At 41.9% G+C, this 23,613-nt stretch overlaps 1 protein-coding gene across 2 annotated transcripts in view; it reads right to left on the bottom strand.

The window, feature by feature from the left end:
* bmpr1aa (bone morphogenetic protein receptor, type IAa) overlaps positions 1-23,613 on the bottom strand; it is a 273,301-nt gene that overhangs the window by 47,266 nt on the left and 202,422 nt on the right. For both annotated transcript variants that reach the window (XM_072282486.1, XM_072282487.1), the window contains 2 exons: positions 13,066-13,204; positions 10,856-10,958 (listed from right to left, as the gene is read on the bottom strand). In XM_072282486.1, the coding sequence (XP_072138587.1) occupies positions 10,856-10,958; positions 13,066-13,204 (242 nt within the window). The remainder of the gene's footprint in view (positions 1-10,855; positions 10,959-13,065; positions 13,205-23,613) is intronic.

Raw genomic sequence — 23,613 nt, 5'->3', positions numbered from 1 at the left:
GGGTGGCGGGAGGATGGAGTGAGAGCAGATGTGCGTGAAATGGGGGAGATGTGTTTGAGAGCAGAGTTGACGGTGGAGGAAGGGAAGCCCCTTTCTTTAAAAAAAGGAGGACATCTCCCTCGTCCTGGAATGAAATGCCTCATCCTAAGAGCAGATGCAGCGGGGACGGAGGAATTGCGAGAAGGGGATGACATTTTTAAGGGAACAGAGGGATCCCCCCCTCTGATCCCAGCTCTCATCCATGCCAGGTCTTTACCATCCCCTCCGACCTTCAACTGTCGGAGGCAGAATGCTCTGTCCTCAGTAAGGGCCTCACCTTTGTCCCCCTTCGCCCACACTTCAGCGAGTTCCGTGTTCGCCATGATGCAGAACTCTTCTTCCGCCATCTCCGAGCCTACTTCTTCGGCAAGGACTCTTCCACCCCCACCGATGACCCATTCTCCCGTCTTCAACCCTCCTCTTCTTCATGGACACCCCGTTCTGGTCTTCTGCCTGCTCTGGATCTCTTTACTGCTAACTGCCGACGGGACATCGACCGTCTCAACTTCACCCATCTTGTTCCCATTCCAACCTCATTCCTTCCAAGCGCTCTGCTCTCCACTCCCTCCGCACTAATCCTAATCTTACTATTAAACTCGCCGATAAGGGGGGTGCTGTTGTAGTCTGGCATACTGACCTCTACCTTGCCGAGCCACAGCGACAATTCGCGGATACCTCCTCTTATTTACCCCTCGATCGTGACCCCACTAAGAAGCACCAGACCATTGTCTCCCACACCATCACCGACTTTATCTGCTCAGGGGATCTCCCATCCACTGCCACCAACCTTATAGTTCCCACACCTTGCACTTCCTGTTTCCACCTCCTACCCAAGATCCACAAACCTGCCTATCCTGGCAGACCTATTGTCTCAGCTTGCTCCTGCCCCACCGAACTCATTTCTGCATACCTCGACACTGTTTTATCCCCCCCTTGTTCAATCCCTTCCTACCTATGTTCGTGACACTTCTCACGCTCTTAAACTTTTCGATGATTTTAAGTTCCCTGGCCCCCACCGCTTTATTTTCACCATGGATGTCCAGTCCCTATATACTTCCATCCCCCATCAGGAAGGTCTCAAAGCTCTCCGCTTCTTTTTGGATTCCAGACCTGATCAGTTCCCCTCTACCACTACTCTGCTCCGACTAGCGGACTTAGTCCTTACTCTTAATAATTTCTCCTTTGGCTCCAACCACTTCCTCCAAACTAAAGGTGTAGCTATGGGCAGCCGTATGGGTCCTAACTATGCCTATCTTTTTGTTGGCTTTGTGGGGAACGATCTATATTCCAAACCTATTCTGGTATCTGTCCCCCACTTTTCCTTCGTTGCATTGACAACTGCATTGCCGCTGCTTCCTGCATGCATGCTGAGCTCGTTAACTTCATTAACTTTGCCTCCAACTTTCACCCTGCCCTCAAGTTTACCTGGTCCATTTCCGACACCTCCCTCCCCTTTCTAGATCTTTCTGTCTCTATCTCTGGAGACAGCTTATCCACTGATTTCTACTATAAGCCTACTAACTCTCACAGCTATCTGGACTATTCCCCTTCGCACCCTGTCTCTTGCAAAAATGCCATCCCCTTTTCGCAATTCCTCCATCTCCGCCGCATCTGCTCTTAGGATGAGGCTTTTCATTCCAGGACGAGGGAGATGTCCTCCTTTTTTAAAGAAAGGGGCTTCCCTTCCTCCACCATCAACTCTGCTCTCAAACGCATCTCCCCCATTTCACGCACATCTGCTCTCACTCCATCCTCCCGCCACCCCACTATGAATAGGGTTCCCCTAGTCCTCACCTACCACCCCACCAGCCTCCGGGTCCAACATATTATTCCCCGTAACTTCCGCCACCTCCAACTGGATCCCACCACTAAGCACATCTTTCCCTCCCCCCCCCCCCCGCTTTCCACAGAAATCGCTCCCTACGCGACTCCCTTGTCCATTCATCCCCCCCATCCCTCCCCACTGATCTCCCTCCTGGCACTTATCCTTGTAAGTTGAACAAGTGCTACACATGCCCTTACACTTCCTCCCTTACCACCATTCAGGGCCCCAGACAGTCCTTCCAGGTGAGGTATCACTTCACCTGTGAGTCAGCTGGGGTGATATACTGCATCCAGTGCTCCCGATGTGGCTTTCTATATATTGGCGAGACCCAACGCAGACTGGGAAACCACTTTGCTGAACACCTGCGCTCTGTCCGCCAGAGAAAGCAGGATCTCCCAGTGGCCACACATTATAATTCCACATCCCATTCTGACATGTCTATCCATGGCCTCCTCTACTGTAAAGATGAAGCCACACTCAGGTTGGAGGAACAACACCTTATATTCCGTCTGGGTAGCCTCCAACCTGATGGCATGAACATAGACTTCTCTACCTTCCGCTAATGCCCCACCTCCCCCTCGTACCCCATCTGTTATTTATTTTTATACACACATTCTTTCTCTCACTCTCCTTTTTCTCCCTCTGTCCCTCTGACTATACCCCTTGCCCATCCTCTGGGTTCCCCCCCCCACCTTTGTCTTTCTCCCTGGGTCTCCTGTTCCATGATCCTCTCATATCCCTTTTGCCAATCACCTGTCCAGCTCTTGGCTCCATCCCTCCCCCTCCTGTCGTCTCCTATCATTTTGGATCTCCCCCTCCCCCTCCCCCTCCCACTTTCAAATCTCTACTAACTCTTCCTTCAATTAGTCCTGATGAAAGGTCTCGGCCTGAAATGTCGACTGCACCTCTTCCTAGAGATGCTGCCTGGCCTGCTGCGTTCACCAGCAACTTTGATGTGTGTTGCTACGTAGATAACTACTCTACTCATGCATCTGTAGTCCCCTTTACTCAACTGTATCACCGATACATCGATTTAGCTTCTCCCTCTCAAAATGCAGGATGAATTCTATAATATTATGATCACTACCTTCCAATCTCTGTGATGTGAGAAAAAACCCATGCAGTCACAGGCAGAAAATGCAAACTTCACACAGACAGCTCTAGAGGTCAGTATTGAGCAAAGTTGAAAGGCAGCAAGTTTGCAAGCTGCGCTGCCCTTTTAACTCTTTTGCTCTTACCAAAAAAAAATGCTGTGGGTTCTTCACTTAATGGCAGTGCCTGTAAATATACCAATCTCCAATAATGCACTCACTTAAAACTGGAATGAAGTTATTACTAATAATTCTAGAATATTTAATAATTTCTAGTCAGTATGCTGCTTTACACAACTGCATAAGCAACAATACTCATCATGCTATACAGTCATAGGACACTACTGCACAGATATAGGTCCTTTGGGCCACCTAGTTTGTGCCAAACTATTAATCTGCCTAGACCAGCAACTTGCAGCCTGACCATAGCCTCCATACCCCTCTCATCTAAATATCTATCCAAATTTCTCTTAAATGTTGAAATAGAATAAACATCTACCACTTCTGCTCACAGCTCATTCCACACCCTCACCACTCTGAGGCTATGTCCACACTAGACTGGATAAATCTATAACCGAAGATATTTCTCTTCGTTTTGACCCTCCGTCCACACTGAAACGATGTTTTCCTCCCCCGAAAATGGAGCTTTTCTAAAACGCTCTCGGAGTGTTTAAATCTGAAAACGCTGGTTGGACGTTGTAGTGTGTACAGGGTAACCGAAGGTTTTAAAAAACCTGTCATCCCTTTCATCGGTGAAGGGACTATGGCTATAGGAAATGTTTCCAGGGTGACCCCTCTGTGGGAGTGGGGAAGATGTTGGTGGGGCCACCTGGGGGTCTGTGTGCCCGTATGTGTAGCTATTGTAGTGGCTGTGAGGCTGGTATTGTGGCAGTGAAGAGTACTGGGGGGGGGGGGGGGGGGGGCGCCATCATATTCCGCATCATTGCAAATCCCTCTGCGACAGAGTTAGTCAGTTTTTCAATGTTCGTCGTCAGCCGGGTCATACTGTCCGTGAACTCCCTGTCGGTTGCTGCCATACGCTCCAGTATTTGTTTTTCTTTAGTTTTAAGTCCTCCTGCGCGAGAGCCAACAACTGTCTGTCATTTGGCAATTTCCTTTTAAGTTTTTCTAGTCTGTAACTGGACAAATATGCACTAAGTATATCGTTTCTTCTTTGCTTGTTTTCTGTAGATGTGTCCTATGCATGCCCTGTAGGAGGAGATTCGCCCAAATACCCGTTTTAATGTGGACGGAGGTATTTTCAAAAACGTCTGGTGTGGACGCCTATTGTTTTTACACGAAACTGGCGTTTTCAAAATTATCCGGTCTAGTATGGATGTAGCCTCAGTGAAGAAGTTCCCCTCAGGTTCCCCTTAAACATTTCACCTTTCATCCTTAACCCATGACCTCTAGTTCTAGTCTCATCCAACCTTAGTGGAAAAAGCCAGCTTGCATTTATTCTATCAATACCCCTCTTAATTTTGTATACCTCCATCAAATCTCCCCTCATTTTCCTGTGCTCTAGGGAATAAAGTCCAAACCTATTCCACATAACTCAGGTCTTTAAGTCATGGCAATATCTTTATAAATTTTCTCTGCACTCTTTTAATCTTATTGATATCTTCCTGTAGATAGTGAGCAGAACTGCACACAATACTCCAAATTAGGCCTCACCAATGTCTTATACAACTTCAACATGGTATCCCACCTCCTGACACAAAAATGAACACGAGAAAGTCTGCAGATACTAGAAATCCAAAGCAACACATACAAACAAAATGCTAGAGGAACTCAGGTTAGGCAGCATCTATGGAAATGAATAAACAGTCAACGTTTCAGACCGAGGCTCTTCTTCAGGACTGGAAAGGAAGGGGGAAATGCCAGAATAAAAAGGTGTGGGGGGGGAGGGGGGGAGAAGAGACAGAGGCTAGCTAGAAGGTGACAGGTGAAGCCAAGTGGGTGGGAAAGGTAAAGGGCTGGAGAAGAAAGAATCTGATAGGAGAGGAGTGTGGCCCATAGGAGAAAGGGCCAGCAGCGGGTACCAGGGGAAGTGATAGGCAGGTGGAAGAGATAGAAGGCCAGAGTAGGGAACAGAGGAGGATTTTATATATACATACATACACACATATACACACACACACACACACACACACACACACACACACACAGAGGAAGGAGAAATCGATACTCACGCCAACAGGCTGGAGGCTACCCATACTGAATACAAGATGTTGCTCCTCCACCCTGAGGGTGGACTCAACTGGACAGAATAGACGACACCAGCAGATTTGCTGCCTCACCTGGAAGGACTGTTTTGGGGCCCTGATAGGAGGCGAGGGAGATGGTGAATGGTCAGGTATAGCAGTTAGGCCACTTGCAGGGATAAGTGCCTGGAGGGGGATTAGTGGGAAGAGACGAATGGAAAAGGGAATCATAGAGGGAACAATCTCTGTGGAAAGTCGGGGGGGGGGGGGTGGAGTGAAAGTAAAGATATGTTAAGTGGTAGGATCTTAATTTATGAAAGCCAATGTGCCAAAAGCTTTCTTTATGACCCTATCCACTTGTGACAGTACTTCCAAGGAACTAAGGATCTGCATTCTCAATTCCATCTGTTCTACTGCACTTCATAGTGCCCTACCCTATAGCATGCAAGTCTAACCCTGGTTTGTCATCCCAAAGTGCAACACTTCACACTCGTCTGCATTAAATTCCACCTGTCAGTTTTCACCCCACTTTTCCAGATGGCCCAGAACTCATTGCATGTTTTGATCATCTTCCTCACTGTTCACTACGTCCCCAAGTTTGGCGTCATCCACAAACTTGCTGATCCAGTTTACTGCATTATCATCCAAGATCATTGATATAGATAACAACACTAGACCCAGCACCGATCCTTGCGGCACACCAGTAACCACAGGCCTCCAGTCAGAGAGGAAACCGTCTACTAATACTTTCTGGTTTCTCCCAAGAAACCAATGTCTAATTCACTTTACTACCTCATCCCGAATGCCAATGGACTGAACTTTCTTGACCAACCTCCTATGTGGTACTTAGTCAAAGGTCTTAATAGTCATGTAGACAACGTCCAGTTCCTTGCCTTTATCAACTTTCCTGGTAACTTCCTTGAAAAACTCTAGGATTGGTTAGGCACGATCTACCATGCACAAATCCACATTAATTATTCCTAATCAGTCCTTGACTATCCAAATACTTACATATCTGATCCCTTGTAATACCTTCCAATAACTTACGTAGTACTGATGTCAGGCTCACCACCCTACAATTTCTCATCTTATTTTTAAGAGCTTTTCTTAAACAACAGAACAACATTAGCTATCCTCCAATCTTCCAACACCTCACGTGTGGCTAAGGATGGTTTAAATATTTCTGCTAGGGCCCCTACAATTTCTGTTTTAGCCTTCTACAAGGTCCAAAGAACAGCTAGTCAGGCCGTTGGGGATTATCCACCCTAATTTTCCTCAAGACAGCAAACACAAGCTCCCCCCCCCCCGTAATGTGTAGATGGTTCATGACCTCCCTGCTGTTTTGCCTCACTTCTATAGACCGTCTCCACCTCCTGAGTAAATATAGATGCAAAAAATCTATTTAAGATCTTTCCCCATCTCTGACCACTCTGATCTTCAAGAGCACCAATTATGTCCCTTGCTATCCTTTTGCCATGAATATTCTCCTTTAACTTGTCTGCTAGCGCAACCACGTGCCCTCTTTTAGTCCTCCTGATTTCTTTCTTAAGTGCTCTCTCGCATTTCTTACATTCAACTGCCTTATATGCTCCTTCCTGCCTATAGCTGCTATGTACCTCTTTTTTCTTCCTAACTAGGGTCTCATTATTTCTCAAAAACCAAGACTGCCTCAACCTGTTACCCTTGCATTTTATTCTGACAGGAACGTATAAACTCTGTATTCTCAAAACTTCACTTTTGAAGGCATGCATTCCTCTCATCAAGTACACTTTTGCCAGAAAACAACCTGTCCGAATTCACACTTGCCAGATCCTTTCTGATACCATCAAAATTGGCCTTTCTCCAATTTAGAATCTTATCTTTCTCCATAATTATCTTGAAACTAATGGCATTATGATCACCAAGTGCAAAGAATTCCCCTACACAAACTTCTGCCACCTGCCCTGTCTCATGTTCTAATAGGAGATCTAGCATCACACTCTCTCTAGTTGGGACCTCTATGTATCGATGAAGAAAAATTTCCTGAACACATATAACAAATTATCCAATCCAGCCCTTTTGTTGAATGGGAGTCCTGGTAAATATGTGGAATGTTAAAATCACCTACTATCACAACTATGTTTCTTGCAACAGTCTGTGATCTCTGTACAAATTTGCTCCTCTAAATACACCAACTGTCGGGTGGCCTATAATATCCTATTAATATGGTCATCTTCTTCTTATTCCTAAATTCCAACCATACACCCTCAGTAAATGAGCTCTCCAGCCTGTCCTGTCTGAGCGCCGCTGTGGCATTTTCACTGACTAGTAATGTCACCCCTCTCCCTTTAATCTCTCCTGCTCCATCACATCTAAAACGATAGAATGCTGGAATACTGAGCTGCCAGTCCTTCCCCTCCTGCAAGCAAGTCTCACAAACTGCTACAATGTCATAATTCCACATGCAGATCCATGCCTGAAGCTCATCCACCTTTCCTACAATTCTCCTTGCACTGAAATATAGACAACTCAGAACATTAGTCACACCATGCTAAACCTTTTGATTCCTGACATTGTTTGTATGCTTAACAACATCTTTCTCCAGAACCACTCCACTATCCGCTCTGGTGTTCTGTTCCCACTCTCCTGCAACTCTAGTTTACACCGCCCCACATAGTACCAGCAAACTACTCCATCTGAACATGTCCCACCTTACCTGGAAGAGGGCCCAATGATCCCAAAACCTGAAGCACTCCCTCCTGCACCCTTTACTTAGCTATGAGTTAAACTATATGATATTCCTATTTCCTGGCCTCACTAGCATATGGCACGGGTAGCAATCCTGGAGGTCCTGTCCTTTAACTTAGCACCTAGTTCCCTAAACTTGAATTGCAAGACATCATCACCCTTTCTACCTCTGTCATTGGTACCGATGTGGACCTCTAGCTGCTCATCCTCCCACTTAAGTATGCTATGGAGTCAATCTGAGATGTCCCTGATCCTGGCTCCTGGGAAGCAACTCACCATTCGGGAATCTCCTTCTCGTCCACAGAATCACCTGTCTGTTCTCCTAACCAATGAATCCCCTTTTACCCAAGCTTGCCTCTTCTCCCCACTCCCTGCTCTTCTGAACCACAGAGCCAGACTCAGTGCCCTTCGCCAGTCTTAATGAAGCATCTCCCCTGAAACATCAATTGCTTATTCCCCTCCATAGGTGCTACCCAACTTGCTGAGTTCCTCTAGTATTTTGTGTGTTACTCTAGGTTTTCAGCATGTAGAATCTCGTTTTTATGAAATTAAGAATATCATATGCACAAGGTTATAAAACAAGTGTAGACGCACAAGATTCTTTTATTGAACTATAACCTATTGGAATGGATTATGTAAACAGCATATCAACCATCACATAAGAACACAAAAAAAATATAGATCAGTCAGGCGAAGGAATGGCAACAGACCTCAATGCAGACAAGTGTGAGGTGTTGCATTTTGGGAGGGCAAATGCAAAAGGAAAGTTTACTGTACAGTGAATGAAGGGATTTTGGAGTGCAAGTCCATAGCACTGTGAAAGCAGCAACACAATGAGAGAAGCATATAAAATTAGAAGGCAAAGCTAGGGTAGATAGTCAATGCCTTTTTCCCCAAGGATGAAAAAATCAAATCCTGCAAGGGTTAGGTTTAAGGTTTGAGGAGGAAGATTTTAAAGACATTTACAAACCAAACTTTTCTCTTGAACACAGGGGTGGTGGAAGAAGATAGGACAAAAAAGTTCTGGAGGCAGTTTAGACAGACATATGAAGGGCCTGTTATGGTGCTAATGTTTCTGTTTCGAAATAGAAGCAAGAGATGGCCACAAGATCACAGCCAATCTTTTTCCTTAATGGCACCTTCTTTCACTCTTAACATCCCTTCATTTCTTTTATACCTAAAAATCTATTGATATTTCATGAACATATAGTTCCACAGCCCTTTTGAATAGAGAATACAGAATTCTGTGAAGACATTTATTTTCATCTCAATCCTGACTGGATGACTCTTTATTTGGAGAGTGAGACACTTGGTACTAGACACCATCAGGAGAACCCATATCTACCTTGTCAAATTCTCCACAAACTTTGTACATTTCAACATGATTGCTCTTAGCCTTCAAAACTAAAGGTCAAAACTTGACTCAATAATTTCCTCACAGACAAACCGTCATCTGCTGAGTATTTTCAGCACTTTGCTTTTTCTTTCAGATTTGCAGTTTATTGATTTGCATTATCTTTCAGGTAGGACTCCCTAACCCCTCTGAACTCCGATAACTTTCAACCTCTCACAACATTTCATGACGGTCCATCTTTCTAATTCTTCAAAGTGGTTGACTTCATCTGCTTTCACATTATGCTCCACATGCCATGTCTACACCCATTCACTTAACCTGTTTATATCCACTGAAGCCTCACTAGATCCTCTTCAAAGTTACATGGATACCCAGTTTGGCCATATCAGAAAATATGGATATTACACTCACAACACGCTGGAGGAACTCAGCAAGTTGGGCAGCATCCATGGAGAAGATCGGTCAACATTTCGGGCCGGAACCCTTCGTCAGGACTGTACGAGGAAGGGGCAGAGGCCCTATAAAGAAGGCGGCGGGAGGGTGGGAAGGAGAAGGCTGGAGATTCCAGGTGAAAAACCAGTAAGGGGAAAGATAAAGGGGTGGGGGAGGGGAGGCGGGGAGGTGATAGGCAGGAAAGGTGAAGAAAGAATAGGGGAAAACACAATGGGTAGTAGAAGGAGGCGGAACCATGAGGGAGATGGTAGGCAGCTGGGGGAGGGGGCAGAGTGACATAGGGATAGGGGAAGGGAATTACCGGGAGAATTCTATGTTCATACCAAGGGGCTGGAGACTACCTAGATGTATATGAGGTGTTGCTCCTCCAACCTGAGTTTAGCCTCATCATGGCAGTAGAGGAGGCCATGTATGGACATATCTGAATGGGACTGGGAAGCAGAGTTGAAGTGGGTGGCTACTGGGAGGTCCTGTCTGTTTTGGCGGATGGAGCAGAGGTGCTCGACGAAGCGGTCCCCCAATCTGCGTCGGGTATCACCGATGTAGAGGAGGCCACACCGGGAGCACCGGATGCAATAGATGACCCCAACAGACTCACAAGTTAAGTGTTGCCTCACTTAGAAGTACTGTTTGGGGCCCTGAATGGTGGCAAGAGAGGTGGTGTAGGGACAGGTGTAGCACTTGCGCTTACAGGGATAAGTGCCAGGTGGGAGATCCCTGGGATATTACATTTGATTATTTCATCCAAATCAGTAATATAAATAATAAACAGCTGAGACCCAATAATGACCCTTGCAACTGCACATTAGTCAGAATTTTTGCATTTTTTTGTAGTAAGGTTTGAATCTATGTGGGCAATTTGAGGCCATGCATATGAATATGACAGAGCAAATCAACTGACCAGACCAGTAGTTATCAGTGCATGTGAAGGTGTGGGAACATTGGACTAATTAATGATTTATGTTAAGTTAAGCTAATTCAATGCAAGCATGCATATGAAATAAACTATAGCATCCATATGTTATTAATCCTGCTTTAATGAAAGTATAACTGGAATTAAAACTACAGATCAAACCAGCTAATCACAATGTACACAAGTATGAAAGTAACGTATTTTGTAATACAATGCTGTAGTCAAATCATTGGCTAGTGTCAACCTTACCTTGCACTGGAAATCTGCTCCTTCTAACCTCATGCAGCCAGAACCAAGGGTAATTTCTCCATTTTCATCCTCTTCAATGATGGCAAAGCAATTTCCATTTGTTCTGTATTACAAAAATAAATCAGTCAATGAGATAGTGACTACAGTGCAAAAGGAATTCTATAGGCCACTATTAAACTACAATTTGTGATTTGTTTGGCCAATATCCTGTCCTATAGTAGTTGAAGATAGATAATGGACAAGGTTGGCAGTGGGATTTGTTACAGCTTTACAGTAAGGAAGCATAATTCTGACTGGTAAAAAAAAACAACACAAATTAGTTCTAAAAAAATTAAAATAAACAAACAGATTTTGTAGCAATAACAGGGGTACACGGCAAAAGAGTAGTCAAAAGGATAGCTTACAATTATTTGCATTTTCTGGAACAAACAAAATTGCTAGAGGAACTCAGTGGGTCCAGAAGTATCTGGGGAATGGAGGAGGGGTGTTGACTGTTGATATTTCAGGCTGAGACCCTGCATCAGAAATGAGATGGAAAAGGAAGATGGCCAGGATAAAGAAACGAGCTGAGACAGGAGAGATTGATGGACAGAGGAGGGGTGTGAAAGATGATGGACAAGTGAGCTCGTGGGGAAGGGGTAAGGGTGGAGTTGGAAGACAGAGGCAGGTGGGTGATTGATGGAAGCAGACAAAAAAAATAGACAAATGGAGCCAGGTGGAGAGAGGGGGAGGACGAAGATTGAGGCAACTGCTAGAGTGTGCTGAGTAGGGTCATCTGAAGTCTTGTGTCTCTCTTGTATTATACTAACCCTGAGCCAAGCATAGCTCTTGGTCATTTCCATGATAACTATGTCAAAAGCTTCTAAATATCAAGCATAACAGAAGAAATTCAGAAATGAGTATGGAAACAGATTGCTTCCAAATGAGATGTGGCCTATGAAAACATCTGATAATGCCAATTCTAAGAAACTTGCTTCATGCTTTGGAGGAATCACACTTGCTTCATTTATGACTACTTCAGGAATATCTGCAATAATGGTACAGCTGCAATAAATGCTTGAGGAGCTCAGTAAGGGAAATCGCATTGCTATTTTTGTCACAACATAAATGCTCTGCCACAGGAGTAAATATTACACATTACTGTTCCTCTCATTCCTTCCTTTCCTTCTGATACTAATTTTGATTCATAACAGATGTAATCTCAGATCAGATTTCTTGAGGGGGAAATCAACACCGCCAAAAATAAATCTTCTTTCAGACTTGCTGAATTAAACTAATCCATATCTGCAGCGATGTGGTGAGAAGGACAATTAAGTAAGATAATTTCTGATGTTAAAATTCATTGGTTGAAAACTCCATCACTAATGTGGGATGGCTAAAATAAGACGAGAGTTTACATTCCATTAAGCTATAATGAAAGCAGGATGTGTCAAACTAAGGAGTTGTTAAAAAGATCTGCAATCTGGACACAAAGCCTCTGTTCTGCAATATTCTCTACTTAACCCAAGAAATTAAAACACATGCCAGCATTGCTAGCACCTAAATAACCTTGCTGCAATAACTATAAAGAAGATTATTCATGTGTTTACCAAACAGCCTACTATATATAGACTGTTTCGTAATCTGCAGAAAACTACCAAGGCCTATATCAGACATATGTTTAGATGTCTTACTGCAGTTACAACAAGTCAAAGTAGTAATTTTTAAATCTGTATAACTACAATAAAATTTATTGACATAAGGGCACTGTCAACTCTTACTGCCATAACAGGGGCTAAAATTAGCAACTGCCAGCAAAAATGCTCAAAATAACTTATTGACATTGTGAGGTAATAGGAATGCATTTTCAATTAAACAAGAACTGAGACAGGAGAACCACAGACCACAACTACAGCAATGATTAAATTGTGCAGCCAGAACTTATCTATGAACTTCAAGTGTATTTGCTTCACTTACTGCTTGTTTAACATTGATTAGATTTCATTAACCCACAAATAAGAGTTAGAAATGTGTTATAACATTAATATAAATTAATGGAAAGATACTAGATTTTATTTACCCTGGCTAAACATCAATATCAAGATGACAAAAAGTCTAAGAGCAGCATTGCATATACATGTTGACAATAACTTGTATTAAATCAATCCATCTTGCTGACAATTTATAGCTATTGCACTGTGGAAACTATCCAGTGCACAATAGTAACTTACTTGCATGTGTTGTTGCCTTCCTCAGTTGCACAGTGACCTGAACAATAACAATGAAGCCTTGGCTCTGCATCTTCAGGTGCCACTGTAACACCATTTGTCTTCATGCCTGTTCCCATTAACATGTTGTCAGGATTCTGACCTTGAAAGATGAAAAAAACAGAAATGGTTATTGAGGTCCGGTGATATTGTGAAAGTTAAACCAATGAGCATAACTTTTACTATTCATAAAACTGGCTGCCTTAGCTTATATTCAATGGCCTTGGTTTTACCAAGTGAGGTCATCTGCCAACGCTCTGCATTACTGTGAACTCAAGCTTCCTCAGATCTGGGAAGGTAATAGCGCTGAGCAACACAATCCTGAGCAGAAACAGAGCTTCCAATGACATAATCGGAATCCAAAGCTGTCAATGTGTTTTGAAAAGTGGCACATATTTTAAAAATATTAAAATGAAATTAAAACATTTGGATACTTCTAAATAATTAAACATAAATAATGAAAAAAGTCACAATCTCCCTTCTATTTACTTTTCCTCCTTGAAACTTTACATTCTCCATTCATATGATGGGCTTGTGAATCCAATATAGATTCTGCTGCATTAAAGCTGTGCAATCTTCGAGTTTCTGTACAGCTGTTGGACCTGACCTGCAGTCTGGTGACGCAATATAGCTGGAAGACTGCAGGAAAGCTTAGATCGTATATTTGGGACCACTGCAGTCCTGATGGAACTGTCACCAAAATCCAGGCTATGTCTTTGTTACTGTCACTCACTGATCCAACCGCTGGTAGCAATGGGTTAGGAAATTGAATAATTTATTTGCTGTTAGTTCAGGAAAACTGGAAGCTGTTAATTCAGAAAAATTGGAATCTGCCTCTTCTTTCAATAATTCTATAATTCTCAGCCCCATGATCTCAATGCTCCAGGGACAAATGTGCAATAAATGATGCTGGCATCATCCAGAGAACAAATATCAAGACAAGTGATAATATATCACATTCAAGAGAAAATATGCAGACGCTGGAAATCTAAACAACACACACAAAATGCTGGAGGAACTCAGCAGGCCAGGCAGCATCTGTGGAAAAGAGTATAGTCAATGTTTCGGCAAGACCTTTCATCAGGACTGATAATATATCAGCCTTTTGCTAAATTCCAAACACAAGACAAATATCAGATGGGTCAAAAACTTTTGATACTTCATTGCAGTAACTTATTTGCAATAATAAAACACATACAGATTCAGTGGTACTTATCAATATTTTCTTAAATACTGGAAAATATTACAAGTAGTTGGAAATTTACACATATTGGTCTGAACATTCTTGGCAACTATTAACAGGCAGGAAGTTAAACAAGCAACTCAAACTAATTGTTTCCTTTCATTGTTGAAATCGGAACAATCCTAGAACAATCACTTCCCATAGGGTTATTTGTAAATTGCAGACTTAAAATATGAAAGATTAAAATGTTGCTGCAAATTATTTTCAAAATCGCCTTTCAAATCCGCAACAGAACGGGGAGGTGGGGGGAGGGTTGTGGATGTGGCATATATTAAATAGATACATGCAACATGAACTACGAAACCACTTCACCATTACAAATACAATAGGAAGTACTTGGAGTAATAAATCATTGCCCATATTGGAATGAGAAGATTTGACAATGTACTTTCATTGTTTTTGTGTTGCTAATGTCAGTGCCATGAAAAACCATTAAGGCTCATCAAGTTGCTTCTTCACAAGGAAGTAGTATTGGAGCCTGAAAGTCTTGATCATTTGCTACTGGCTGCTGAAATTGATTAGGCATACAATTAATCAGGGATATTGCTCAGAGGCTTAAAGGAAGATTTGATTATCTACAAAGTAAGAGTTTGATAAAGGTCTTGATGGACTAGGGTAAATAAAAGAGTAGTACAATTAACTTGAAAATGTGAAAAAAGGTATGAAAGTGAATTCAGCAACACGAAAGCAGCAGGAATTGCTGGTCAGAGTTTCTTGCCTACTTCCTAATTAAATTAAAACAAGCTGTGTATAAACCTACACAGACTCTGGAGGAACTCAACAGGTCAGGCAGCATCGAAATCCCCTCATCAGGGCTGTTCATTTCCCTCCATAGATGTTGCCTAACCCTCTGAGTTCCTCAAGTACTCTGTGTGTTGAAGATTTCTAACATCTGCAGAATCCCTTGTGTCTATGTATATAAATGGAAAAGCTTTTTTAAAAAAAATCCTGTAATGATCATGATCTTCAGCCACAATGTTCCAGAATAACTCTGTAGTATTTCTCTATGTAACTCCTTGGAACTGTCAGTTCCAGAACACATTAGTGCACTACGTATTGTAAGATCTAACAGTTGCTTGTATTCAGCCTTGCAGCTGCAACCCTGGATGCAGTTGCCAAAGGGATGCATACATAATCCAAGCAACGCACTTCTAGCTCTTGGGGAGAGCGAATGTGTCAAGGACAAATACTGCAAAATGATGAAAAAATTTCCCAAAAAACTCAGCTAGTAGCAAACATTACACAGAAACCTTGTTCTTTGTGCAGGGCCTTTGAGATCCTCAACCAGTATAGCCATGCACTTCAGGTGAATTAGATTTTTCAAAGAATGACATCAAGTCTTTGAATGTCATCAATATGGAGAGGGCTGCAATATTAGGCAAATCCCCTATGCCTGTTTCACCTACTCCTGTGGGCAAAAGGATACCCGACCTTTTTACCCTTCCTTAATGTTTGAGTGACCTCCCTAAGGCAGCAGCACACAGCACACTAAGATGTGGCAGTAATCAAAAGCTTCCTCAATTTGGGATCATTCCAGAATTCAGGTGAGTGGCCACAAATTTGACTTTCAAAGGCAAAACAGTTAATATTTCACTATTATTTGTGTAGTTCAGCATAAATGTGATGACATATCTCAGTGAGACGGATTTGGTGAAGTTTAGTCATATAAACATTGCTCCTCAATAATGCTATGGGCAAAGGTATCTGCAAACTCTCAACGGCTGCCTGTGATATCCCTCATGTCTTCATAAGACACAATGACATTCACATACATGACATCTAGCAAGAGCAGTGTTAGGTGCAGAATAATTCCAAATGGAAGTAGATTTGAGTGCAGAAAGTTGGAGGTGCAAGGAATGGTTGATTCTAAGTGTGGGTAGTGTACAGTTAGACTGAAGTTGCAGAACGAACATCTGGTAAAGGAGTAAACAAAAGGAAATCTGCAGATGCTGGAAATTCAAGTAACACACACAAAAAATGCTGGTGAACGCAGCAGGCCAGGCAGCATCTATAGGAAGAGGTGCAGTCGACGTTTCAGGCCAAGACCCTTCGTCAGGACTAATTGAAAGAAGAGATAGTAAGAGATTTGAAAGTGGGAGGGGGAGATTCGAAATGATAGGAGAAGACACGAGTGTGAGCATAACTCATGTTGGAAAATCAGGAGTTGAACTTCCCATTAGGCACAGAGCTTAGAAATGACATTAAACTATTTTCAACTTCAGTTCTAATGTCTTTTCAAAATTGTAAGGAAGAATTTCTTAAGCGGCTTCCCAGTATAAAATGTGACGACCTTTAGGTTCAGCTTTTTTTCCCATATAAAGCACTGTATCCAGTAATCCACAAGCAGACGTTTTTAAATGTCTAAACCTGCTGGCAAATCTTCTAGAACTCTTGTGTTAAAACATTAAAGTGAATAAACTATTCTAAAGTTAAGGTTGGTTATTTATATCTTTGTAGCCATAAGCCTAGAACTGCATATATCAAGGTTCTAATTAGAAAGATGAGATCAGCGCCAATCAAAACAATACTACGCAGCCAGTGCTGTGAAACAGACCACTTCATACCAAAAGTTCTATGTTGTCAAATATATTGAAAAGAAATAGGAAAGAATAGATCATTTCTGTGGCATTCTGAGATCGTTTTTGATATTCTAGCTCAATCTTCTATACTAAAATCTCAGTGAAAGAGATAGTTAGGATGAAAATTGATAAAAAGATGCTAAAAAGGTGGGACATGCATTAAGTGCACTGAAAATTCCTAAAGGAGAGTGGAAAGTGCTGATTGTAGGAGAACATCATAATCTTCCGACCTTTCCTAGATATGAGAGCGTCAGTGGGTGAGGTGGCTGAGAGTGATTAGAGGTCTGGAAAATAGAAAATGTTTTAAAAGGAGTGTAAGGTTGTACTCTCAACCACCGATCAGTGGGGTTTAGATGCAAAGTATTACAATAATTAAAGAAAGAAAGAAATTGACACTCAGGAATTGTATAGGCACAACAGAGAATGATTTGCAGGGCTTTGGGGAAGAAAAAGGCAAATGCCACTGATATGACTGCTGGCAATAACTTGATGGTCTAAAAGACCACACTTGATTTCACATGATAGGAAATCTGGCTCATCATGCCCATCAAAAAACCTACGAGTCTAATCTCATCTTCCAGCAACAAGTTCATAGTCTTGCAACTCAATGCTCTTCAAGTATAAACTAAGAAGTGTTTAATGGGATGAGAATTTCGACAATCCTCTCAGGCCATGGTTTGCAGACTGCTATCTGTTTGAATTGCACCAATGTTTAATCCCCGAGACTTCCATAACCACATATCTTAATCACTTTCCTGAACAAATAGTTTAACACAGGCTTAAACACAAACCCACTTAATCAATTCTTAGAGCAATTACACAGTATTCAATGAACTCAAATGGCAGAATATAGTATTAATGGTAAGACTCTTGGCAGTGTGGAGGATCAGAGGGATCTTGGGGTCCGAGTCCATAGGACACTCAAAGCTGCTGCACAGGTTGACTCTGTGGTTAAGAAGACATACGATGCATTGGCCTTCACCAGTCATGGGACTGAGTTTAAGAGCCGAGAGGTAATGCTACAGCTGTATAGGACCCTGGTCAGACCCCACTTGGAGTACTGTGCTCAATTCTGGTCGCCTCACTATAAGAAAGACGTGGAAACCAGGATGTTGCCTGGATTGGGAAGCATGCCTTATGAGAATAGGTTGAGTGAACTCGGCCTTTTTTCCTTGGGGTGATGTAGGATGAGAGGTGACCTGATAGAGGTGTATAAGATGATGAGAGGCATTGATCATGTGGATAGTCAGAGGCTTTTTCCCAGGGCTAGAATGGCTAGCACGAGAGGGCATAGTTCTAAGATGCTTGGCAGTAGGTACAGAGTAGATGTCAGGAAGTTGTTGTTGTTTTTTATGCAGAGAGTGGTGAGTGCGTGGAATGGGCTGCCGGTGACGGTGGTGGAGGCAGATATGATAGGGTCTTTTAAGAGACTCCTGGACAGGTACATGGAGCTGAGAAAAATAGAGGGTTATTGGTAACACTAGGTAATTTGTAAGGTAAGGACATGTTCAGCACAGCTTTGTGGGCCAAAGGGCCTGTATCGTGCTGTAGGTTTTCTATGTTTCTATGAATTCAATCCAGGACAATAGTCCCCACAATTAAACCCCTTTTTACTGGGCATCTCTAGAGATTCAGCTCATTAGCCCCTCACTAACAGCCACTGGAATCAGCAGTGTGAAAACCCCCTTTCTGAGACACCATATGTCTAGAGTTGCTATGACTAGGATCCCACCAAACCCGTGAGGTTGCGATGTCTCACCCACCTGAACCCCGATCTGTGTGAATACTATGTAATTTACTGCTCCCATGCAATCACCTGTCGGCAAGAAATAACAGACCATACATTGCATAAAACTATAAAGTAAATGTATTTATAAATGTTAACTTAACCAAACAGTTATTAAAGAAAAAGAAAAAAAACAAAAGGGCCCATGAGAATTAACCAGTCAAACCTGCACAGGTTGGAGCTCAGAGCTTCCAAGCGCTGATGTGTCTGATGTACTCATGGCACCAACTCCTATTCACCAATCCCCAGTAGAATTCCCCCTCTTGGGCTCCATCAGACCACACATTCCGGCCTGACTGAATCCTATTGCCTGTTCTCTCAAGCTTCTTCTCTCTCCATCTCCTGCCGAAAAAGACCTTGATCTACCACAGTATCTATCACAAAACCTTTCCCCCAGCATTCTCTAAAATCTTCTCCCAGTTCCACCATTCCACCATCCTACTTGGATGACACAGCATTCCGAAGCATCCCTTATCTTTAATGGTAACCCAAACACTGTGCACATCAACAGTGCTAAAGTTGAGTGCTTCAAGTTACTAGACCTGTTCTGGTGCAACCATGTAGAAGCCATGATCAAGAAAGCTCACCAATACCTCTACTTCCTCAAGAGGCTAAAGAAATTTGGCATGTGCTCTTCAACTCTTAGAATTTTTTAAATCAATGTACCACAGAAAGCACTCTATCCAGATGCATCATGGATTGGTATGGTAACTGGTCTGCTGGTGACTCTAAGAAACTGTAGAATTGTGGGCCCAGCTCAGCACATCATTGAAACTAGCTTCCCCTCCATGAACCCTTTTCTACTCTTCTCACTGCCTTGGTAAACCAGCTAGTATAATCAAAGATCCCACCCACTCTGAACATTCTCTCTTCTCCCCTCTCCCATTGTGCAGAAGATGCAAAAGCTCAAAGCACAACCATTAAGTTCAAGGGCAGCTGCAATCATACTGTTATAAAACTATTGAATGGTTCTTTGTATAATAAGATAGATTCGACCTTACAATCTACTTTATTATGATCTTCCATCTTATTGTCTATTTGCACTGCACATTCACAGCGGCAGTAACAACTTATTCTACACTGTTATTGTTTTACCTTGTACTACTCAATGCACCATATAACTGATCTGTATGAACAGTTTGCAAGACAAGCTTTCACTGTATCTTGGTACATATAACAATAATAAACCAATTCCAGAGAAAATAATCCAAGTTTGTCCAACTTCTCCTTATGCCAATAATTCTCCAATGTAGACAACTTCCTAGTGAAACACTTCTGCACCCTTTCAAACACTTTCACAACCTTCCTAAAATACCAGAACTGTACACAATGCTTCAAATTGGCCTTAAAGTTTTATACAGCTGTAACATGACTTCCCAACTTTTATAAACAACACCTTGACTGACAAAGACATGCATTTCATTCTTTTCACTCTATCTAGTTGTGGTGCCACAGAGAAGCTATGGATTTGCATCTCATGAACCCTCAGCATATCAATGCTCCTGAGGGCCCTGCCATTTACTGTATACTTTCCACTTGCATTTGATGTCACAAAGAGCAACACCTCATACTTCTCAGATTAAACTCCATCTGACATTTCTCCATCTATGCTTCCAAGATCCATTCTATCAAATCACTGTCCCTTAATCTTCCGGATCAGCCTACCACGAGTGACCTTATTCAATGCTTTGCCAACATCCATTTATGCAACATTCTCTACCTGACCCTAATCTTCCTCTTTATCATCTCAGAAAACTCAGTTAAGTTTGTTTGACCTTGCCCACCTACAGTCATGCCGACTATCACTAATATGTCTATGCTTTTCCAGATGTGACTGGATCTTATCCTTAAGGGTCATTGTTGTAACATACAGAATGTTGAAACCAACTTGCATATAGTTTAAGGTCACACAAACAACAATGGCATTACTCATCAGAGCATTTGTTTTAGCTAGCAGAAGCGACATAAATATTGGCCAGAGAACTGAAAACTCCCCAGCTCTTATTGAAGTAGTGCCATGATCCATTCTCACTGTAGCATTTACAAACACTTATGACCTTTGGCTCACTCAACCATAGAACCAATACACTGCAGTCATCAAAGCATTCCAACTAACTCTGAAAGTCTCAGATGAGACCAAGGACAACTTCCAATCCAAGTTTTAAAAAATTCCTGGTCCATACACAAAAGCAAATAAACTGACCCTCCTGGGCAATTCAATGTCTGTGTGGGAGGTAAAAGGCAGCGAACTCTAACAGGGTCCTTTTTTTGACAAAATGATTGGAGCAGGCTGCAGACCATAAACACCTGTTTCTTCAGAGGACTAACACACAATCCTACTCTCATAAGCATTGGCAACTCATATCATCTGAGTGAGGGACCACAAAGACATTTTTATCACCTGCCCCATGGAAGGCATCAATAAATGCTGGCCTAATTGACCTAGCACTAACTCATCTGCTTTAACCACTTCAAACACAATGCACAACCCAATCCCAGTGAGAACTCTTGATATTGGGAGACAGTTCCCACTGGAAGGAACACTCTGGGAACCTTAACAACAACTTGAGCTTCTTGGACTCAATCTCACAGCAATCTATTCAATCCAACCTTGCTGTCACCCTGAACCATTCAGAAATATCTGACATTTTTATTACTATTAGATAATCTTATTAACCAAAACTCAAGATATAAATTGATACGAAACAGAAACAGAGGTGATGCTACCCTATGGGTATGGAAGGTAGAGAGTGTTTTTATAATGATTTAGTGATACAGTGATAAACTGAATCAACTAAAGAGTGGGATAACTAAAGAGAAAATCAAAAACAGAATTTTACATTGTCAGAAGTTATAAAAAGCTATTGAATCTTTGCATGTCTATACATAAGAATAGATTGTATTCCCCTCAGAATAACTTGGCTGAACCACTAACATTTCAGTTTTAATTAAACTCCTGGAAAGCAGATCTGACCCCACTAATGATACAACTTCAGCAAAGTAATTGAACCCAATCATCTGGCAAACATCAACTATGCAGGCATTTTTGTTCAACAAGCAGAAGCACAAAACTAACCATGTACAAGTGGCCCTTTATTACTATCAGAGTCTGTCATTCCAGTTCACACATGATCAATCAAGCACACTATTACAGACATGATCAGGGAATTACCTTATCTGGTTAGATACACGCCAGCATTGTCAACAACCCAAAATGACAAAGATAAATTTGGTGACAGCCCTAGTGGAACTCCACAATAACCTTACATAAAATTCTCATAGAAATACCACAACTACTGTTGTAATATTCCAAATTATCTCAGGAGAACACAAATAAATTGATAGAGATACTAATTCAAAGTGTTTTACACTGCATCTTAAATTGCTGGCCCAGATCTTCTGATTTTGTGATTTGCTGAATTCAACATGGTCCCAGCTTATAAATGCTTGGAAGTTTTTTTTAAAAAAATGTCTGCCTTTGGGAGAATTTTATAATGTACAAAACAAAACAAGCAGAGATCAGATGGACAATGTCTAAACTGACTAGATAATGTCTGTTGGTGTAAATATATTGTGTGTAACTGGTTTTATCCAATTGTACTAAAGGGTACAATTGCACTAGCTTTCAATGTCTGTACATCAGAGTGCTTAAGTAACATTGTTATGCTAAAATATTGGTTTCCCCCAAGTGATTAATGTTTCATTCAAGTTTTGAAATTGATATAATAAAACATATTGTATCCTCCCCAAGAGCTGTTGGTTATGTTGTACTCAGGAAGTGGCTGTGTGTGGAGAAAAATAAATTTCCTAGCAATTAGGCAATGACTTCCTGTATGAGCTTCCTCTATTAGAAACCCAGCAGAGCACAAATCCAGTACTTAGTACAAATCCCTGGATTATCCAGTGTTTCTGTAGCATGTTTCATTTTCAAAGGAAACCTAAGGCACTTGTCCACCAATAATAAAGACACTTCTCACTTGATAAAACATCAGCCATTTTCTGCAGTACGCTTGACTCGCATATACTTAATAAGAAAATGTTAATGTTATTTCCTCCCTCACCATAAATTGTCAACAAATGAGCAGGGTTGTTACAAGCAGGTTTCTTCGCTTGACATTTGTTCCATTTATGAAAAAAAAGGGATTCTAAGTGATATCTGACACACCTCAATTTTAAATGGGAATGCTTGACTGACAAATTGCACTGTCAAAAGATTCATTTGGTCTTTATATTACATCTGAAATCATTACTTTATATCATATTGTGTTGAGAGCTAATATTAATGTGTCCTGTAAAACATAATGAAATTGTCCAAAAACTCATGGTGGTTACTTCCTGCTTCATGGCCCTTAGGCCCTGAGCTTCCATGTTGCTTTTCAAACTGTGCAACATTCAATAAGCTGTAACCCACCATGAAATCTTGCACTTAGTTGATGGACAGCTGAGGACACCCTTAGACTGATGCACGTAACATGGGTCCATCTTCAAGACCAGTCATTTTCCAGTTTTCTATTGTGTACTCTTGTTGTACTGCACTCAGCTGCTGTGGTAGGAATGCAGACTGACATGAGGAGCAGGGAAGTGGAGGGTATCCCTTGCACCTTATGATCCATCCCTCTGCAACCTTCATTAAAATGAACATGCCATGTACACTTCCCAGAAACATTACATCTATAATATCTTAATATGTGTACTTAAGTACTGCCCAAAGGCAACTTAAAGGAAGGCAGTAACACTGATAAATCTTGGCAGCCAATATTTATCTCTGGCAAAACAAATAAAAGTTTCTCCACAAATACAGGATCTGTGTGACCCTGTAGCAAAAAGCAACAGATCAGGGCTCCTGCCAGCAAAATGCTGCAGCTGTTTTGGAAAGATCCCATAGCAGTGAAGATGATCGTCAC

Source organism: Mobula birostris, chromosome 18 (genome assembly GCF_030028105.1).
Source record: "Mobula birostris isolate sMobBir1 chromosome 18, sMobBir1.hap1, whole genome shotgun sequence".
Taxonomy (NCBI): Eukaryota; Metazoa; Chordata; class Chondrichthyes; order Myliobatiformes; family Myliobatidae; genus Mobula; species Mobula birostris.
Note: the sequence above shows the minus strand (reverse complement) of the source record. Positions and strands in the feature narration are given on the sequence as shown.